This window comes from Passer montanus, unplaced genomic scaffold (assembly GCF_014805655.1).
Source record: "Passer montanus isolate IOZ18808 unplaced genomic scaffold, ASM1480565v1 scaffold19, whole genome shotgun sequence".
Taxonomy (NCBI): domain Eukaryota; kingdom Metazoa; phylum Chordata; class Aves; order Passeriformes; family Passeridae; genus Passer; species Passer montanus.
Window position 1 is genome coordinate 10,186,542 of NW_024366480.1, and position 18,878 is coordinate 10,205,419.

The 18,878-nt window shown below is 38.8% G+C and overlaps 1 protein-coding gene across 9 annotated transcripts in view; it reads left to right on the forward strand.

Annotated features, from left to right (window-relative positions):
* The window catches only part of PPP4R1 (protein phosphatase 4 regulatory subunit 1), a 65,126-nt gene that overhangs the window by 12,263 nt on the left and 33,985 nt on the right, over window positions 1-18,878 (forward strand). For 3 of the 9 annotated variants that reach the window (XM_039706093.1, XM_039706095.1, XM_039706094.1), the window contains 2 exons: window positions 4,130-4,265; window positions 9,178-9,284. In XM_039706093.1, coding sequence (XP_039562027.1) covers window positions 4,130-4,265; window positions 9,178-9,284 — 243 coding nt within the window. Of the gene's footprint in view, window positions 1-4,129; window positions 4,266-7,569; window positions 7,614-9,177; window positions 9,285-18,878 lie in introns of those variants that run through there. The other 6 variants (XM_039706096.1, XM_039706098.1, XM_039706097.1 and 3 more) reach the window with 4 other exon arrangements.

An 18,878-nucleotide genomic window follows, 5' to 3' on the forward strand; every position in this document is an offset into this window, starting at 1 on the left:
TACGTAGTAGAAAAACCAACTCCCTTGAAAATTGGCCTAGAGGCTGTGGTTTTATAGGGGACTGAGTTTTAAATGGACCTCTGTTTTGTTATTGTATGCTCAGCCAAGCTTGGCAGTGGTTGACTAAGCACCCCTAAATGTAGTCTGCCTCAGCAAGATTGCTGTATAGTTCACATTAGTTAATAACTGTGTCATGTTATTGTTGTATCCTTGCCATAAAACAGAGGACAGCTTAAGGGAAACAGCAGAGCTTAAAGCAGGGAGTGTTAATGTATATTTTCACACAGCACAGTATGGATCGGGTGCAAGATAGATAGACAAGCTTGAGCAACTTCTACAAAAAACATTCAAATGTTTTGGTAGGAAAATGAAGGTACACAGAGAAGTTCCTTGGCTTCTTAACAGAAGTTAATGGCAGTCAGACATGGAAGCAAAAGGCAGTGCCTGCCTTGTTATGTGATGCTTCCTTGTGTTTGGCAGTCATTGTGTACAGTTTTGAAGAGAAACTTCAAGACTTTTGTCTGGATAAATTATGAATGTATTCATTTTGCTCTGCTTTGGTACTTGAATATATGGAAATAGAAGCACTGTGTTTGCATTTGATATCATCATGCAATTGCTGTTTCTCCTCCTGACACCACTAGTGACTTTGAACTCCTGGGGATAGTGTGTTCTTATGGAAGCTCCTGTTTTCTCTAGCTCTACTTTTGCATGCTTATGTGTGAACATGTAAGACCAGATTAGAAGGCAGTAAAGGCTCTGCACTAGCAGTAGTTTTCAGTGGTGTCTTGTAGCTTATATGCTTTCTGTAGATTTGGTCCATACTTGTACCTGTTTGAAAAAGTGAAGAAAAACAAGAAAATCGATCCCTGGCTTTTCTGCAGTAGATAAGTAATACATGGCCCTGTCACCTGGTCTGCATTCTGAAGCAGGAAGAAATTTGTGTGTTCTGCATTTGAATTAGCCAGAATTTGTACTGGTTTTGACCAGCATAGAGCTCAATTTCTCTATAATACCTTATCTGGGACAATGTTTTGGATTTGTGCTGACACTAGTGTTGATAACACACTGATGTGTTAGTTACTGTTGAAGACAGGGCTTAAACACTGTCTGGCCTTTTTTATTCCTCATGATGTCCTCCCCGTGAATAGGTTGGAAATGTGCAAAGTATCCCCATATAAGCTGCCTTGGGGAACTTTAATGCTGTCCCAGCCAAAACCAGTACATTTGTGTTGTCTAGGGGTGTGGGTTGCATTTGTAAAATTCCCAGAAGGTCCTGTGGTACTTAGCCAAGTGCTCAAAGTTGGGTGGCAATATTCAGTTAATAGCCTTTTTGGTCACTGTTTTGGTGTAAGGTGGAGGGAATAGCACAGTGACTTGGTTAATTGAATAATGCAAAGTATGTCCTTTATGCATTTTAGATGAGGAGTGATCAGATGTTGGTGATTCGTGTTTGTGGCAAGTTGAAGACAAATATCCACTTGAGGGGCTTTGTTGCAATGGGAGTTCTTTGTTAGAATGGACTGTCTCTTGACTTGGACAGATGTTGTGGAAGTGAAAATAAGTATGTAATGTAACCGTAACAGCACTTTGCTAGAACTGCAATGCTTCATGTGCTGATTGATTTCTTCCCTGTATGATAGTTGTGTTAATCAAGATGCTGTCATTTGAATGATCTCTTCTGTGACTATGAGCTGAGACGCTGGAATTATTTAAATAATAAATGCTGTTTGGTAGCAGAGGCACATCAAACTCAATGTAGTGCTAAGCCTAATTTTGCAGTTCGTAAACTCAGCAGAGCTAAATCCACACAACTCAGAGTTTGAACTAGTAGGAGACATCAAACAGATAAATTGTAAGCAGATGCTCGTATTTTTATCATTGGTATTTACATCTGATATAGAGTGGATTTAGCAGTTGGGTTGACTTAACTGGTTTCATGAGGCAAAAATTGTAGAAAAATAAATGTAGAGGGTACAAGGAGGATCATAGAACAAGGCTGAGGTTGAGAACAGGGAAATTGAGTGAGTAAAATTGGTGGTGCATGTAATGGTCAGCATTTTATTTTTTTGCATTCATGAGTTTGATAGCTAAATAATTATTGTCAGCTTGTCAGCAGTATAGGTATTTTGACATAGTTTCTTTAATTTATGTTTTTAAATTTACAGTATGATCAACAGACACTGAAATAATAAAATAGGACTCTGTCATCAAAGTCATTTCACTGTCTGGTTTGGAGAGAAAGAGGCTGAGGGGTGACTTCATTACTTTCTGCAGATTCCTGAGAATGGGAAGTGGAGAGGGAAGTGATTTAAGTTTTGGTCAGACCTGAGGTGGTTGGGCAGCTGGACTGGATGCTAGCTAAAGATCTCTTCCACTGAAATAGTCTAGGTGTGAGATGGCAGAACTAAAAACACAGAAAAATCCCTGCTTTCAGTTGGATTTGTGGGTTGAATTAAAGGCCTATGAGCCTGTGAAAGGATGTAGCCTGTTTCTTGTTAACTTAACCTGGCATAAAGTCAGTCCTAGCTTGCACTCGGAGTTCATTTTTACTCGCCTCCCACTTCCTGTGAAAATAAAACAGATTCTTGCAAAAAGCCCAAACTAAACAACAAAAATTAAACCCAAACAAACCCACAAACCCAAACCAAACAGAAGTTCAAACAGTTATGTAAACCTGGAGTTGCTAAACACTTTCCCTTTGTGTTGCAATAGCTTTTTGCAGCTGATCTTTCTTTTCAGCCTTCCCTTCCTCCCCCTGCAGTTTGTTGTTCTATCCTCTACCTTACAAATATCTAACACCACTAATTCCCCCTCTCAGATTGCTCTTCTGTTTCCTTTGACTCAAAGTACACTTTCTTCCTTTCTCCCATCTCTTAGATTGTTCTTACACACTTGCTCTTCCGCCATCACTTTTTCATTTGATTTCTGGCAAGAATTTCATGTCCTATCAGCAACTGCAAAATCTGATCTTTTGTGCAAGGACGGGATCAGTTGATGTTCGTGGATTCCCTATGTATAAAATGGGAGAATTACTTTGTAAAAGAGTGGTATTACCTTATTTTATGTCTAAAAATGTAAGTCTTCCAGGGCTCAGTGTTTGTCTTTTGACATTTGAAGTACGGTAAGGAAGATGTTCAGGCAGTGGTAGCTGTTTATGTATTCTGAATGTTGAAAATAATGACACACTATTTGGTAAGCAATTTATATAGCACAGCATAATTGCGTGGAAGATAGAGGACAATAATATTTTTTTCTTCATTTTTTTTGAGTTTATTTTAAAAAAGTAATTGTTGGACTTGTAGGTCTGCCTTCTGATCTATTTGCAAGTTCTGAAAAGGCATTTCAGAGAGATCTGGGTAGACTGAAGAGTAGGGGTAGTGTACTGTAGTGTTGTGTTTTCAGGACTAATGGAGGTGACCTTTCTGACAGGTGATCTCATTTGCAGTCAGAACTGTGTGTTTGCTGTGGGGCTGAGTTTTGGAGCAGTTTTGAGGGCATACAGAAACTAAAAAGGTGGTAATTCAAATCTTAATTCTTAAGCAGCTCTGCAAAACATGATTTGACTTCTTTCCACTTCTTTGGTTTTATGTCGTATATGAAGTTCCCTGATGATTTGTTGGTTAATAATTATGCAGTAATTGAAGTGACTTGTGCCCATTTTATTTAGTAGTCAGATCTAGCAATACACCGATTTTTTTTACATGCCTAGTTTAGATTTTTCTGTTCTAGAACAAAGTCTTTTTGGTCTGTTAGATCATGTTGCATAAACTTTGGGCTACCTGCAGCTATGATTTGAGTATGTGTCTTCAAAAAGCTGACTTTGTAATTAGATAAAAGTAATTTGCTTGAGAAAATTGTAAGGTATAAAAATACTCAGGAAGTTTAGTGATGAATCTTACTGGGAAACTTAGAGAAAATTACTAAAAATCCATTTGTACATCATCAGTCACACTTTTATAGAAAATACTTTATGGGGCTGGGGAAGCTGGTGGGAACAATGTGATGCAGTTACTAAGTATGTTGTCAGTGGGACCTTGCCTAGACTTTTATATTTCAGACCAACAACAGACATCATTTAGTGTCAAACTACTGTGATTATAAGGAATATTTCTGATGTCTCTGATAGTTGGTGTGGATGACTACAGCTCAGAGTCTGATGTGATTATTATACCTTCAGCCCTGGACTTTGTCTCACAAGATGAGATGTTGACGCCTTTGGGAAGATTGGACAAGTACGCTGCAAGTGAGAACATATTTAACAGGTATGCTTTTTAAATGTCTTGTCTGGCTAATGGTATGCAAACTGTTCATCTGATTCAAATCTGGCTGAAGTTGATTTGCATGGAATACAAATAATTTCAAAAAACCCAACACCTTTATGAAACTCCAGCTTCTATCCCTCCTTCTTTTTGCTCGTGTGCCTCCTACTTAGAGAGAGCAAAATATTAATGGTAAGAGAAAAACATTAGTTCACCTTTTAAGCAACTGTAGTAAACGACTTCTTGAACTTCTTCCTTAACTGGAGAACATAATTTAGGTTTTTTTGCAGATGCTAGCATTCCTGTTGGCACAGGACTGTAAGGTAATAGTAAACTCCATCCATAACTCTGTGTGAAAGTAAGTTTAAGAAAATACTTCATGAACGGTCAGGAGAGCATAATGAACAGCCAAGAGATTGATTCTAAAATAAAGTTCTTGGCTTTCTCCCGGCAATCTCCTCTGTAGTTTACAGCTTGAGTATTGGTGCTTCTGGTTATTGGAAGTGAACTTGCCCAGTTAATACTGTGTTCTGCATTTTCCCCTTTTTATTTTTGTAATGCCACTGAGATGGTTGTTTCATTTAAAAGCACAGGTATTGTAGCATACTTCAGACAGACACACATCCCACCCCACTCTATCCCATCCTCTTGCACTCATATGATCTGCACTCAAATGGAGAAATTCAAACCCATAGTTTATTTTAATTGGAACTGTAAACAGTAACGTGATCACAGAAATATATAAAATACGTTAACATTGAGATTTTCTGGTATTTTATTTGAACAGTGTTTAGTTTGGGCTTCAAGTAAGCCTTTAATGAAGTGTGTTTGCTTTAATGTTGAGTTCTTAATACAGTAATATGCAGAAGCAAAGTCTGTGATCAGCCAATTTTCTGGTATTTTATTTGAACAGTGTTTAGTTTGGGCTTCAAGTAAGCCTTTAATGAAGTGTGTTTGCTTTAATGTTGAATTTTAATACAGTAATGTGCAGAAGCAAAGTCTATGATCAGCCGCCCAATAGGATAGCCTCTGTTTTGTTGTTCGTGGCCTGGGTTTGGAAAGGATTTAGCCCTGTTCTTAACTTTAGTCACGTGAACTGTACTTAAAATTCCACACTACGTGTGTGAACATACCATTGAATCGAAGCTGAAAATTGCAGAATGGTTTCTCTTGTTATAACCTGCATAAACCTGTATGCACATATAAGTTCTGAAATACATGTCATTTTCAATTTTTGTTTTTTCCTGAAATCCAAATTTGCTGTATTTTACAATTTAAGATGAAATTGGCTCTTATATTACCAGGAGAGAAGTTTTGCATGTTTTGATTTTCCATGGGGAGGGAGGGAAGAAGAGCTTTCAGGCTCCAGGTGACAATTCCATAATAAAAGCCAATAGGGAGGAGAACAAACTCAGAAACTCAAGTTGTGTATCTTGAATTTTAACAAACAATGCTGTTCCTAATATCTTACTGCCTAGGAAAAAACTGTGTCTGATTTCTCAGTATGGATTACATTGGATATGGGCGTGCATAAACTGGGAATCCTTTTAATTGCTCTGTCCAGCTTTATGCATCCTGTGCTTTCCTGCAGGGAAAGGTGGTCAGAGTAACTAGTTTTTCCTGATTTTTTTTCCTCCCTGTGTTTGCTTGTTTGGATTATTTTTGCTGGTACACACATTTTTTAATCCTAGCTCTCTTTGTAGGCCTATTGTGTTATGTAGCATAAGAAAATACAGGAAATAGCAAATGATAATTATTAGTGGCATAACCGAGTAGCACTTAGATCACAATAAATGATAGTGACTACTGCAGTCAGTTTATGATGATTCAGCATTAGTCAGTCTCAGAATAATAGGAGGGATTTCTGCTAAGCAGAGGAACTGGAGCATTTAATATGAAAAAGATTAATTAAATTACATTTGTTTATTCCTATGTCTTAGTATGGTATCAGCACATCCAATTACTAATGAGTAGTTTAAAAGTTTTAAAATACTGTGATTGAGTTAATAATGTTTCAGTTGTTTCTGTGACCTGGAACCTGCATTTCTGTGGAAGCTTCATATTACACATTCCAAATTCTTGAAACATAATCATTGAATCTGGGTAAATTAGGGTAAGATGTTTCTTTTCCCTTTAATTGGATGAATTTGCTTTAAGTATGGCAGGTTTTAATCTTTAAATTTCATTTTAGGTATTACTTCTCTTTGCATTTGGTTTTATTATCCTTTTCTATCTGGTTAATCATCTACCCGTGCAGCATATTTGCAGTCTGTGATTGTATTGAATGATTAAAATGAAGGGATTTTTAACAACTGCTGCAAAAGTCTAGTCTCCTTTAATTGGACTCCTTGAGCACTCATGATTTCTCAGCCACTTGTTCTGAGATAGAAATAAATCTGGTCTGTGTTCAAAAAAATTTCAGGAAATGAGGCTTGGAAATAGGAATGTCTTCTTTGTTTAAATAGGTGAGATTTCTGATAGGAATAACTGAAAAAGAGAGAAGTAGGGAATCCTTTAACAGCTTCCCAAGTGGTGGAAAGTGTTGCTTTGTGACAGCTTTTGGTATGTTATGGTTTACATTTTTACTGGTTTAGGTGTTGCTCATTAGCACCACAGATGTTGCCTATGAGAATGGAGGGGAACCTGACAAATATTACAATAAATTACCCCTGTTTGTCTGAAAAATAAGGCTGGCTGTGGTGTGATTATTGAAGAGGCAGCCTTCAGTTCAGATTTGAAAAGCATCACTAGGATATGCCTTAATAATCCAGCATCACATTGGGCAAGAGTAAATATTGAGCAGAAGGCCAAAGCCATCACCCTAAACCACAGAGTCTTCTTGTGTCTGGTAGCACTGGTGTGTGTACATACATATAAGGATGATGATTCTCTTTTCCTACTCGCTTTAAAAACCAGTTGCTAGTTGCTGGTGCAGTTTGGAGCATAGCTCTTTTGGGGTTTTTTTTGGTCTTAAAATCCCTTGTGGGTTTTTCTAATCTTTATTGCCATGAAATTGCTTCCATTCCTCATTAAGAAGGCTCAGAAGTGTAGAACACTCATAGTGAGGCAGTTCCTGAACACAGATCCTTCTTTGCATAAGCCTGTGAGGAATTATTGCTGCTTTTTCTCTTCAGACCAAGGCACATGTTGGCAGTAGCACTGTTTACTGTGGTTCCTTACTTGCTGGGACTCAGTGGGTTAGTTGACTTGTCTCTCACTCTCCAAGACTACATTTAATATGTAGGAGACACGTGTCCACACAGGCTGGTTTATGAAATTGCTTCATCTGTTCCTCTTCTCTTTTCAGAGGTGTCCAGCCCTTTAAAAAGACCAAGTGAACTCTGCTTCTAGGTTAGTGTGTCATGCAGTCTGTTTCCCTCTGTTAGGGTTTTTATGGCTGAATTTTAACTGTGTACGAAGATCTCTGCTGAGAGATGTACTTCTGTTGAGTTGAAAAGAGTGAGGGAGAAGAAATTCGTTAAAGGCAAATGGTTTCTTCAGTTTGTTTTTTTAGAAGATTTTATACATCTGTATGTCAAAACAGTTTAATTTTATAGTTCTGCAAGTGGCCAATGTGACATATTTAAATTACTGATTTTCAGTAGGAGAAAATGTGTGCTTAGCTTTGGGAATTCATGGAAACCTCCTGCCTTTCTCTGATTGCGTGGAATTGTGAAGTTCTTGAGCTTCCCTTGTGCACTAGGAATGTAACCACCTGTTCTCTTTTCAGTTGTTGACCACTGCTCAAGTTCACTGCTTGTAGTGAACATAATAAAGGTTAGGTATGCATCTGCTCTTGTCTAGAGCAGTGCTGTTTGTCAACAGTGCTTTTACCTAGGCTGTATCCTAGCAGTGTTACTGTCCTTCCATTCTGACACTTGACACTTGCTACTTCAGTGTTTTGTTGAGTTACCAGATCTCGCAGTGTCTTGGACGCTGTTCCTTGGCCCATTCCATTATCCTGGGATAATTCTGCTAGCTCTCTGAATTGACATGTAACCCACGTTATCCAGTAGGGTGAGAAAAGTTATGCCATTGCAGGCTGTTTTTGAGGAGAAAGGTTGATTGCCACACATTCCCAGCTGCATTTAGGGCTATCTAGGTACCTGATGGGTATGACTTTGTAGCATAGGCTGCAACAGAACCTTGGATGACAAAATCCCAAATCTGACTATATCTCATCACTCATAAATTAATCGATAGAAAATTGTACTGTGCATTAGAAATAGTAACTGAGTTGATTATGATTTATTTCGTATTTTCTTAATGTTTCTCCTTTGTGTAATGTATGTCTTAAGGTACACATGGTTTGGGTAGTACAAGTTATTTTCACAGTATGTACCCACCACTCACAGTATGTACCCATAGCATTTAAATGAAGTTTGACTTTTAAATGTCAACCACCATTGGTTTAAATGTCAGCTGTAACACCATTGGTATAAGAATCTTTGGCTTGACTGTTCATGCTTTTATGAAATAAATTCAGAATTCTGTATAAAAACATTTTCATGATACTAGTGTTACTTTGCTTTGTATGGAACAAGTTAGGTACTTCATAGATGAGGATGGATGGAAGGCTGATTCTGACTTCCTAACATTCAGCTCCTATTTGCCCATTTAGCTGATGATTACTATTTCTGGTCTTGGGTGGCTGCTTTCTCTTATCCTTGTAAATAAAAGGGATACTTTTAATGTTATATTCAAAGCTTACAGTTCTTCAAGATTTTGCCAGGTATCAAAGTAAGAATTCCCAAAGCAGGGCTAACTAAACTTACTATTATTTATAAATTAAATTTTAAGTGAATATATGTAAAATTCTATTTGGTGTAAGAAACTTCTATGATTCACAACTTTTTGATTTAGCTGTATTTCTGGACACAAATAATGCTGGTTTTTAATCTTTCTTGTAAACTAGGCAAATGGTGGCTCGAAGTTTGCTGGACACTTTGAAGGAAGTCAGTGATGATGAGAGAGATTGTATTGCTGTGTTGGAGAGAATCAGCAGATTAGCTGATGATTCAGGTAGGTAGCTCTGAACATTTTACTGGGTTGATGTGGGAAAATCAGAGGTGCTAAACCTGTGTTTAGCACAGGAGCAGTATGTTCTTTCTCTAATATTCAAACTAGGCTTCTGCAAATTCAATAAAATAGTGTGCAATTTAATTTTTCTTAATCATCCCCCAAAGATTACTTTTTTCCATACTATTTTCATCAAAAGATTTACACTCCTTCAAAATGTAGGACTGCAGCTTTCCAACAGTATATTTCTTAGTAACTGTTATTATTTACTTTTGCTGTTCAAAAGATCTACATGATTATTTTAGATTTGTAGATCAAGATTAGTTTCTTGGCTTGAAAATAAACTTGGAAACCATCTGTGCGACACTGTCATAAGTTTTGATAAAATTTAAATGCTGAAGTTGTTAATTTACACCTTTTTGGGCAACCAGGTGTGACGGTAAGAAGCAGCAAGAATTGGTAAAGGTGCAAATACAGAATCAAAGAATGGTTTAGGTTGGAAGGGACCTACAGTGGACAGGGACACCTCCCACAAAACCAGGTTGTTCAAAGCCCCATCCAGCCTGATCTGAACACTTCCAGGGCTGAGGCGTCCACAGCTTCTGGGTAACCTCTTCCTGTGCCTCACCATTCTCATAGTGAAGACTTTCTGCTACCTGCCCTCTTTCAGCTTGAAGCCATTACTGCTTATCAAGTCACTACCTGGCTTTGTAAAAGGTCCCTCTCCAGCTCTCTTTCAGGTCTCCTTGGGTTCTGGAAGGCTGCAGTAAGGTCTCCCAAGAGCCTTCTCTTCAGGCTGAACAGCCCCAGCTCTATCAGTCTTCTCTCATAGGACAGATTCTCTGTCTCTCTGATCAGTTTCATTACCCTCCTCTGGACTTGCTGCTACAGGTCTACATCCTTCTTATCTTGGGGTCTCCAGAGCTGAATGCGGGACTCCATATGGGGTCTCACCAGAGCAGAGGGGCAGAATCCCCTCCCTTGCCCTGCTGGCTGATGCTGCTTTTGATGCAGTTCAGGATGTGTTTGGCATTCTGAGCTGCAAGTTGCTGGGTCATGTCGAGCTTCTCATCAACCAACACCTCCGAATCTTTCTCCTCAGAGCTGTTCTCAGTCTGTTCTCTACTAACCCTGCATTGGTACCAAGGTTTGTCCCAACCCTGGTGCAGGCCTTTTTGAAATTCATGAGATTCACATGTGCCCACTTCTCAGGTACATAAAGGTCCCTGTGGCTGCTCTGCTTTCCCTGCAGCATGTCAATCCCACCACAGAGCTTGGTGTAGTGGGCAGACTTGCTGAGGGTGCTCTCCATCCCACTGTCCATGTCACCCACCAGGATGCTGAGCAGTGGTGGTCCCAGTATTGACCCCTAAGGAGCTCCAGATATCATTGGTCTCCCTGTGGATATCAAGCTGTTGACCAAAACTGTTTGAGTGCAACCATCTAGCCAGCTGTTTATCCACTGAGTGGCTCTCTCTCAAATCTGTGTCTCTCTGATTTAAAAACAAGGACTTAGTGAGCTAGTGTCAAATGTTTTGCATGAGTCCAGGTACATGATGTCAGTTACTCTTCCCTTATCCACCAACACTTTAACCCCATTGTAAAAAGCCAACAAATCGGCCAGGAATGGTTTGGCCTTAGTGAAGTTGTGTTAGCTCTTACACATTATTAGCTCTTACACTCCTTATTGCCCACGTGCCTTCTCACAGTTTCCAGGAGCAGCTGCACCATGGTCTTGCTAAGGCACCGAGGTGAGGTGTCCCTGTGTCTTCTTTTTTCTCTTTTTGAAAATGAGGGGTTTGTTTTCCCTTTTCAGGTTGGTGGGAACTTCACTGGACTGCCACAATTCTCAAATACAATGGATAGTGGCTTAGCCACTTCTTCCAGCAGTTCCCTCAGGACCTGCGGATGCGCTGCATCAGGTCCTGTGGACTTGTGCACCTTCAGGTTCCTTAGTTGATCTTGAACCTGATCTTCTGTGGGCAGTTCTTCATTCTCCCAATCCCCACCTTTGCCTTCTGGGACTCAGAGAACTTGTCACTGAAGACTGAGGGAAAACTGTCACTGAGTATACCTCAGCCTGCTCATTGTTTGGGGTAACCAGGTCTCCCTCTTTCTTCTAGAGAGGGCTCATATTTTCCCTAGTCTTTCTTTTATCACTGGTGTACCTATAGAACCTTTTCTTGTTGCTCTTAACATCCCTCACCAGTTTTAATTCTTTGAGGCTTTAGCTTTCCTAACCCAGTCCCTGGCAGCTTGGACAATTTTTCTGTATTCCTCCTAGGCTACCAGTCCTTGCTTGCACCCTCTGTAGGCTTCCTCTTTTTTGCTTCAGATTGTCCAGGAGCTCCTTGTACATCCATGCAGGCCTCCCAGTGTTTTTGCCTGACTACTTCTTTGTTGGGATGTATTGGTCCTGCACTTGGATGAGGTGATGCTTGAATATTAACTAACTTTGTTGGGCACCTGTTCCCTCAGACTGTATCCCATAGTACCTCCACCAAGCAGACCCCTGAAGATGCCAAAAGTCTGCTCTTTAAGGCCAGTGTAGTGAGCTTGCTTGTGCACCCTCTTTGCTATGAGTAGGAGGGCTCTGTAGATCCAGTGTGTCTGTTGCTACTCAATACATTGGGACTGCTGGAATGAAAGCATTTGGAATGAAAGGCAAAAGCAAGAGAAAAATTAAAAACAAATGTGAAAGAAAAGGAGTGCTTAAAAAGTCATGGGGAAGTGGATAAAGGGAAAAATTATGTGGACAGATCTGTGCCAGAATTCTGGCTTAAAAATTATCTAGAAAGAATTAAGGGTTTGATTTCAACATAGCTAGATACAGCTGACATACCAGAAGGAAGAAAGTCCAGCAGCAGAACATCAGAAAAGATCTGGTCATTCTTTTGTTATTGTTGGTGTGCTATGAAGATAAATCTGTATTAAATCTTGAGTGAGAAGAAAATGTTTCTTCTGTTTAATGTGTGTAGTTTTTCTCCCTTCTTCTGGAGCTGCAAAAGATAATGCTTCCCAAGGGTAAAAATATATTCTGCTGATTTCTGTTATTCTGTCACTGTTGTCTTAATTTAAAATGCATGGTTTTATTTTTCTGTTATTCTGTCACTGTTGTCTTAATTTAATTAAAATGCATGGTTCTGAGGGAATGTCCTTGTTTAGCCAGGAAAAGTAGCCTGTTGTAAGCATTACATAATTGTATTGAGTACCCCTCCAAGGATTCTTTAAAAAGGAAAAAAGTCACTATTCACTTACAATAAAATGTGTCTTCAATTGGGAACAGTGACATGCTACTGTTTATAGAGTGCTTTCCTAGCAAAGCTCTGCTTCTGAAATCTGCATGTACAGTTGCCTGTTTGTGTGGCCCTGTGAATGGTTTTGAGCATCAGACACTTTCTGAAGCTCCACTTCAGTTTAGAAAATAGGACAGATGTGTCCAAGGGAAAAATGTCCTCTTGAAGCAACTTGTAGCCTTAGGCTTTTCATTGGTGACCAACTAAGTGTGTCAAATTGAAGTTTATTTAGGCAGAAGTGTAGTGGAAGCCAAGAGTTGAGCTCAAATCAATTTGTTGCCTTTAACGAGGGTGGGGTACATTTTTAGTCAGGGCTGATATTTTCTCAGCGTCAGTAAAAGCGGCAGTTCAGGCTTTTCCTGCATTGTAGAAGTTGTCTCAGATCTGCCAAACTAGTAGCGCTGGATTCTGCAGCTGCCCCACAAATTAAATTTCTGCAAACTTAACTGTGAGTCTTGTGCCTCGAGCAGTTGCAGTATTGGACTTGGCTGGTTTCGGTAAGACAGGTTATTAGAATAGCCTTGTGCTTTAAACCATGTGAAAATTCATTAGGGAACTAGATCTGCTTTGTATCTTCTTAATATATGGGCTTGACTGTTACTCATACTGAAGCACAGTGGGTTTTGGGTTTATTTTTGTTTTGTTTGGTTTTTTGTTTTTTTTGTTTTGTTGCAGGGGATTTGGGTTTTTTTGTGTATGTTTAAGGTTGTTACTATTAGACTTTTTAATTTTTGTCTTGCTTCTTTCCATTTACAGTATTTCCCCCCCATTTTGTCCATAAAACATAAAAGCCCCTGAATTTGGAATAAGAAAACATTGTAAAAGTGCCTGTGTGTTTTAACTTGCTTGGTTAGGGCAAGATATTTGTATGGGTAGAGCCATTCTGGAGTCAAACCTTCACATTTAAATAAATAAAAGTAAGAACAAACTTAGAAGTCAAACTGAACTATGACTAAGTACAAGTCACTGCATTTCTAATTGTTGATGCTTGTTAGTCTTATGCCAGTTCTTTTAAATTTGGAGCTCTTTGTCTTCTCTTGTCAAATCAAGTCATAGAAAGTGAGGTACTTTTCCTTTTTTTTTCAGTAGTTGGTATAATGAGGTTGGAATTGGAGGATATACCCAGGATACACAATATCTGTTCTCTTTCTGGGCTACTGATGCTGACTTCTAAAAGAGAGGTGCAGCAGTGAACTAAAAATACCAGCTATCCTAAAGTTGCCCAGGGAGTCCTCTGTCCTGTTAATACCTTGCAATTTCAGAAGTCTTGTAGTGGGGCTGATGTTTTTCAGACATGGTCTCTGCTTGAAAAAGAATCAGTCTCAAGGGTTTTTTTAAGTTCTTTGAGTTTGTGGTTTGTTGGTTTGGGTTTGGTTTTTTTTTTATTTTTAGCTTTTTTTCAGGTTTGTTTTGGTTGTTTTTAATACCTTTCAATAAGCTGGGGCCACGTTTCTGTGTTTAAAAGCAGGAGAATTTCTAATAATTTTTGTTCTTCATGTACTGTGATAAAACTTTAAGAACCTAAATGTCATCTTGGTTGCACTAAATACTGTTTTCACATGTAATAAAAATAATCTTTACAAGAAAAATACCTGGGTCCAAATATGATAGTAGGATGGAAGAAAATTATGAGAGTATGGTTTGCTGTGATTGATACATATATTGAGATACCAACTGGCTAGCCAAGACACATTTTTTGAGGCATCAGAGTAAAAGCAAATGTCAGCTCTAAAACTGGTTTTATAAAAGCTTTTTGTAAAAAAAAAAAATCTGAAAGAAATAGCTTTTGATGGAAACTCATTTGGACCCTTTGAGTAGAGTTGTAGTGAATTGTATTTTGTCAAAGAGAGTTTTGATTGCCATTATGTCTGCACATACAAATGATATAAAGTGTGCCTTCTGCTAATAGGGTAGTTTGGACTCTTGGTAATGAATTGGTTGCAGTTTACACTTGTAGCCTTAAAGTCAATCACAACCTTAGAATGTTGTGTTTCTACTGGCAAAAAATGCCCACTTCAGGTGGTGCTGGACATGAGCTGCTCCCAGTGCTGGCAGAACACAGGATTTGCTCTGCCCTGGTGTCATGTGCTGCTGTTGTATGTATATGGCAGCACAGAACAGCTGTTCCATGGAGGAAACCCATCAGTGGCATTTGGGGAATAATCCCCTGCCCCCAAGGCCCTTCCTTGCTGAAGAAAGTTATTCTCTGAATCTGAGTTATTTGTAAGGCTTCAGTGTTTGTTTTCATTGCTGTAGTTGGGTGTTGATGTTAAATCTGTAATTCTGCTGTGGAATTTGGGTATTTTCCAGTCCTAAACTGGACTTCCCTGCTGTCTTTGGTTCCAAGTTTGCTAGAACAGTGACTGCTAAGAAAGGTACCTTGTACTGCTTTTGAATCTGCTGTTCAATCACTTGGTAATTTCTCTGTTTCTTTAGGGATTTTAGGTATGACTTCCCACTTAGATGTTTTTATGGTGTCTTTGAATCTATACAAGCTCAGAAGTAGTTTGGCATATAAGCTTGGCAAATGTAAAGTTATCCCCCATAAAAACCTTTGTTAGATTAAAAATGCTTATCTTTGTATTAAGATAGCTGGGTCCTCTTCATTTTCAAATGTACACTTGCCACAGGCTTGTGAGAGCTTGAACAAGGGCCTCGTGTCTGAGTTATTGACTTAAGTAAATAAGTATAATTCAAACTTTTTTTTTTTGGTACCAGCTTGTGAGTGGCTTAGATGACACAAGATTTCATCATTGTATGCTGAAGTACAATTAACTGGCTTTGAAAGTTAGCCCCAGCCAGAATTACTGCATTATTGGCATTTTGCTTAGTGTGCAAAAGGCTCCAGAAGCTTTAAATGTTATTTTCTGTTGTTTCTTTAAAAGTGAAGGTCTGCGTCTTCGTTTTTAAAATACTTATGTAATGTAGCTTACTGTGAAATAGATACACATAGATATCTTTTTAAGAAATTATGATGGGGAAAATAAAATGACATCCTGAAGGGCTGGTGCTTCTTTGTCTGAATATAGCCAGCTAGGATGTTTTCTTCTGAACGAAAAGTAATCTCTTTACTGCAAAGAATCAGTTGTAAATGCAGTTTCCAAAACAACCTGATTTTGAAAACAATTATTAGGCTATTAATTGGTCATTAAATTTTGAAGCTCTATAATCAGGCTTCTTAATGTGGATGGCCTCACAACCCTAATTACTTAATAGTGTGTTTAAATGGCTTTATTAATGTAGGTTCAATTACTGCTGTTGGTATTTTGAGACATGCCAACATTACCTGTCAAACAGCACATATTGCAAGCATTTCATGTAACAAAAATCTTCATATGTAAGCAGTATTAATGGGAATGCTAATATTTGCCTTTCCCAGCTACCAATATCTCCAGCTGCATTTTCTTCTCTTCCCCATCTTAATTTTTCAGGATTTTTCATATCTCATCTCCCACCTTGTGCTATGCTAAAAATTTTCTCCTGTGCTTGATGTAAACTTCTTTTGCCTCCCTGTGCATCTGATGAGTGATTAACAGTGACTTTACCCTCCCTCATTACTCTGTGTTTCACTCCTTGCTCTGCCAGTCAGTAATGAAATCCATTTCTGGTTAGTGGGAGAAAAGAGCTTGACTACTGAAGCAGCACATGCATCAGACACATCAGCCTTTCTGCTGGACTCCTAAGCTAAAAGGGATGGGCTCTGGTTGCAGTGTATTTCCACTTGTCTAGCTTTTATTTTATCTTCAAAAGAGGTAGGGAGGGATCAAATGGGATATGGTAGAAATCAAAAGGGAAAATACATATGTTTGTAGAAGGAAAAAAAGAGTGAAATGGAAGGTTATCTTTGGGGAAAGAAGAGGATAGATCAAGTTGTGGCAGGGGAGGTTTAGGTTGTATATTAATAAAAGGTTCTTCACCCTGAGGGTGGTTGGGCACTGGAACAGGTTCTCCAGGGAAGTGGTCACTGCACCAGCCTGACAGAGTTCAAGAAGCATTTGGACAATTTTCTCAGGCACATGGTGTGACTCTTGGGGTGGTTCTCTGCTGGGCCAGGAGTTGGACTTTAATGATCCTTCTGGGTCCTTTCCAGCTCAGGATATTCTGTGATTCTATGAATTACTCTTTTATTTAATTGAAGTGTTAATGCAAAGCCATGCACTTACACCTTTCCCTGTTGCTTGCAACCCTTAATAAGAACAAAGGGCAATATTATTAATGTTCAGATGTACTTAAAACATCCATAAAAATTGTCAGTTAAAGCAGCTTTAACATCATCAATGGTTGTTCTTCATATACAGATTTACAACACAACAACCTTACAACTCCTCACAAATCTAGTGGAAATTTGCTGCTTGTATTTCAGAATGGTCATAGTGGGATAATGAAAGCACTGCAGACTTTTTTTAATACTGTACGTTGCTGCAGAATAAAGCATTGTAAAATAAATCTAGTTGTGGGGTGGCTCTGAGTAATGACTTCATTTATAAATAGCTGGTCTGAAGCAATTAGTTGGTGTTGCTCTGTGCAGTTCTAAAATAATCCCTTTTTAATTTCCAGTATGCAGCTGATGGTGGTGCTTTACTTCCTCATAGCTGAAGTGGAATAGAGAGTGAACTGAAGCCTCAGCAGGGTTGAAATAAACATTACACATTTATATATCCAAATGGAGTGTATGTGCTAGGAGTAGCCAAGTGAGCTTGCGGGCACTTTACATGAGAGATGGTGTCAGATTTTAGGGGAAATGTTTTTTTTCATGGATGACAAAGAAATAGTTAATTACTTCTATGATTTTGGAGTCAGTTTAGTCATATTGATTTGAAAGGTCATTTGTGAAATAGCTGAAACTGAGGGTTTGTTGATGCAGAAAAAAGTCCACCCAGGTTCTGTAGATGCTGATTTGAACATATTGATGGTTTTGTGTGATTTGGAAATGAAGAGAGGTAGAGCTATGTCATTTTATTCTGGAAAGTTCTTTTCCAAATTATTTAATGAACAGAAGAAATGGAGGCTATTTTCTGTCTTCTGTCATTCTCTTCTGCTTGATTCCTAAAACTCAGTTCAGTGCAAATAGATAACACACAAGATATGATAGAATGAAATAAAATGCTAATAGAAAAAAGTCCACCCAGGTTCTGTAGATGCTGATTTGAACATATTGATGGTTTTGTGTGATTTGGAAATGAAGAGAAGTAGAGCTATGTCATTTTATTCTGGAAAGTTATTTTCCAAATTATTTAATGAACAGAAAAAATGGAAGCTATTTTCTGTCTTCTGTCATTCTCTTTTGCTTGATTCCTAAAACTCAGTTCAGTGCAAATCTGTATGTAGATAATACACAAGATATGCTAGAATGAAATAAAATGCTAACGAGTAAGGAAATCTAGTCTTTTATATTAATATTTCTTTTCAAAGGTTTTGTTTTAACAAATTGCGGGGTTTCTTTTTAGTAGATTGCTGCTTTAAGGAATAGATGGAATCTGTACTTTCAAGAGGTAATTTGAAAAGATCAGCATTTAAAAATACTTCCTCTGCTAAACAGAAAAATTCTGTTCCAGGCAAATGTTATGTAGAACCTAGCTGTACACAGAGATTTTTCCAGAGTGCCTAAAATAGAAACTTGATGTGAAGCAAAATTCTCCTCCTGGTTTGTTTATACTGTGTGAAAGCCTGGTCCTTGACTATATTGTACAGTGCAAAAAAACCAGAATGCAGACTTATTCCCCAGCTGGATCAGCTTATGCTTTGCAAAGCAACTTGTAACTGCTGTGCACTGTTCAGTGTTGATAACTGCTGGTTTTGGCAGAGGCAGAGTTAATTTTCTTCATGGTGACTAATACTGGGCCATGTTTTGTATTTGTGCTGGAAACCGTGTTTAAGTTGCCTTCTTCACTGGGAATGTGAGAGGAGCTGATACACCGCTTCCCATGGGCAGAGAGCTGTTCAGCCATCCCCAGGAGAGCAGGGCTCCCTCACACCTGACAGTAACTTGGGACCATAAACACCACCATTCCAAACTTCCTCCCATTCCTCCTTCTTCCCTCAGCTCTACATGATCAGCATGACACCATGGTCTGGGGTGTCCCTGTGGTTAGGTGGGATCAGCTGTCCTGGCTGCTTCCCCTCCTTGTGTATCCCCTGCCAACTGCTGGTGAGGTGGGGTGAAAGGCAGAAGAGGCCCTGGCTCTGTGTAAGTGTTGCTCAGCAATAACTAAAACATCCCTTATCAACCCTGTTTCCTGCAAAAATAAAAAATATGGCCCCATACCAGCTACCATGAAGAAGATTAATTCTGTCCTGGCCA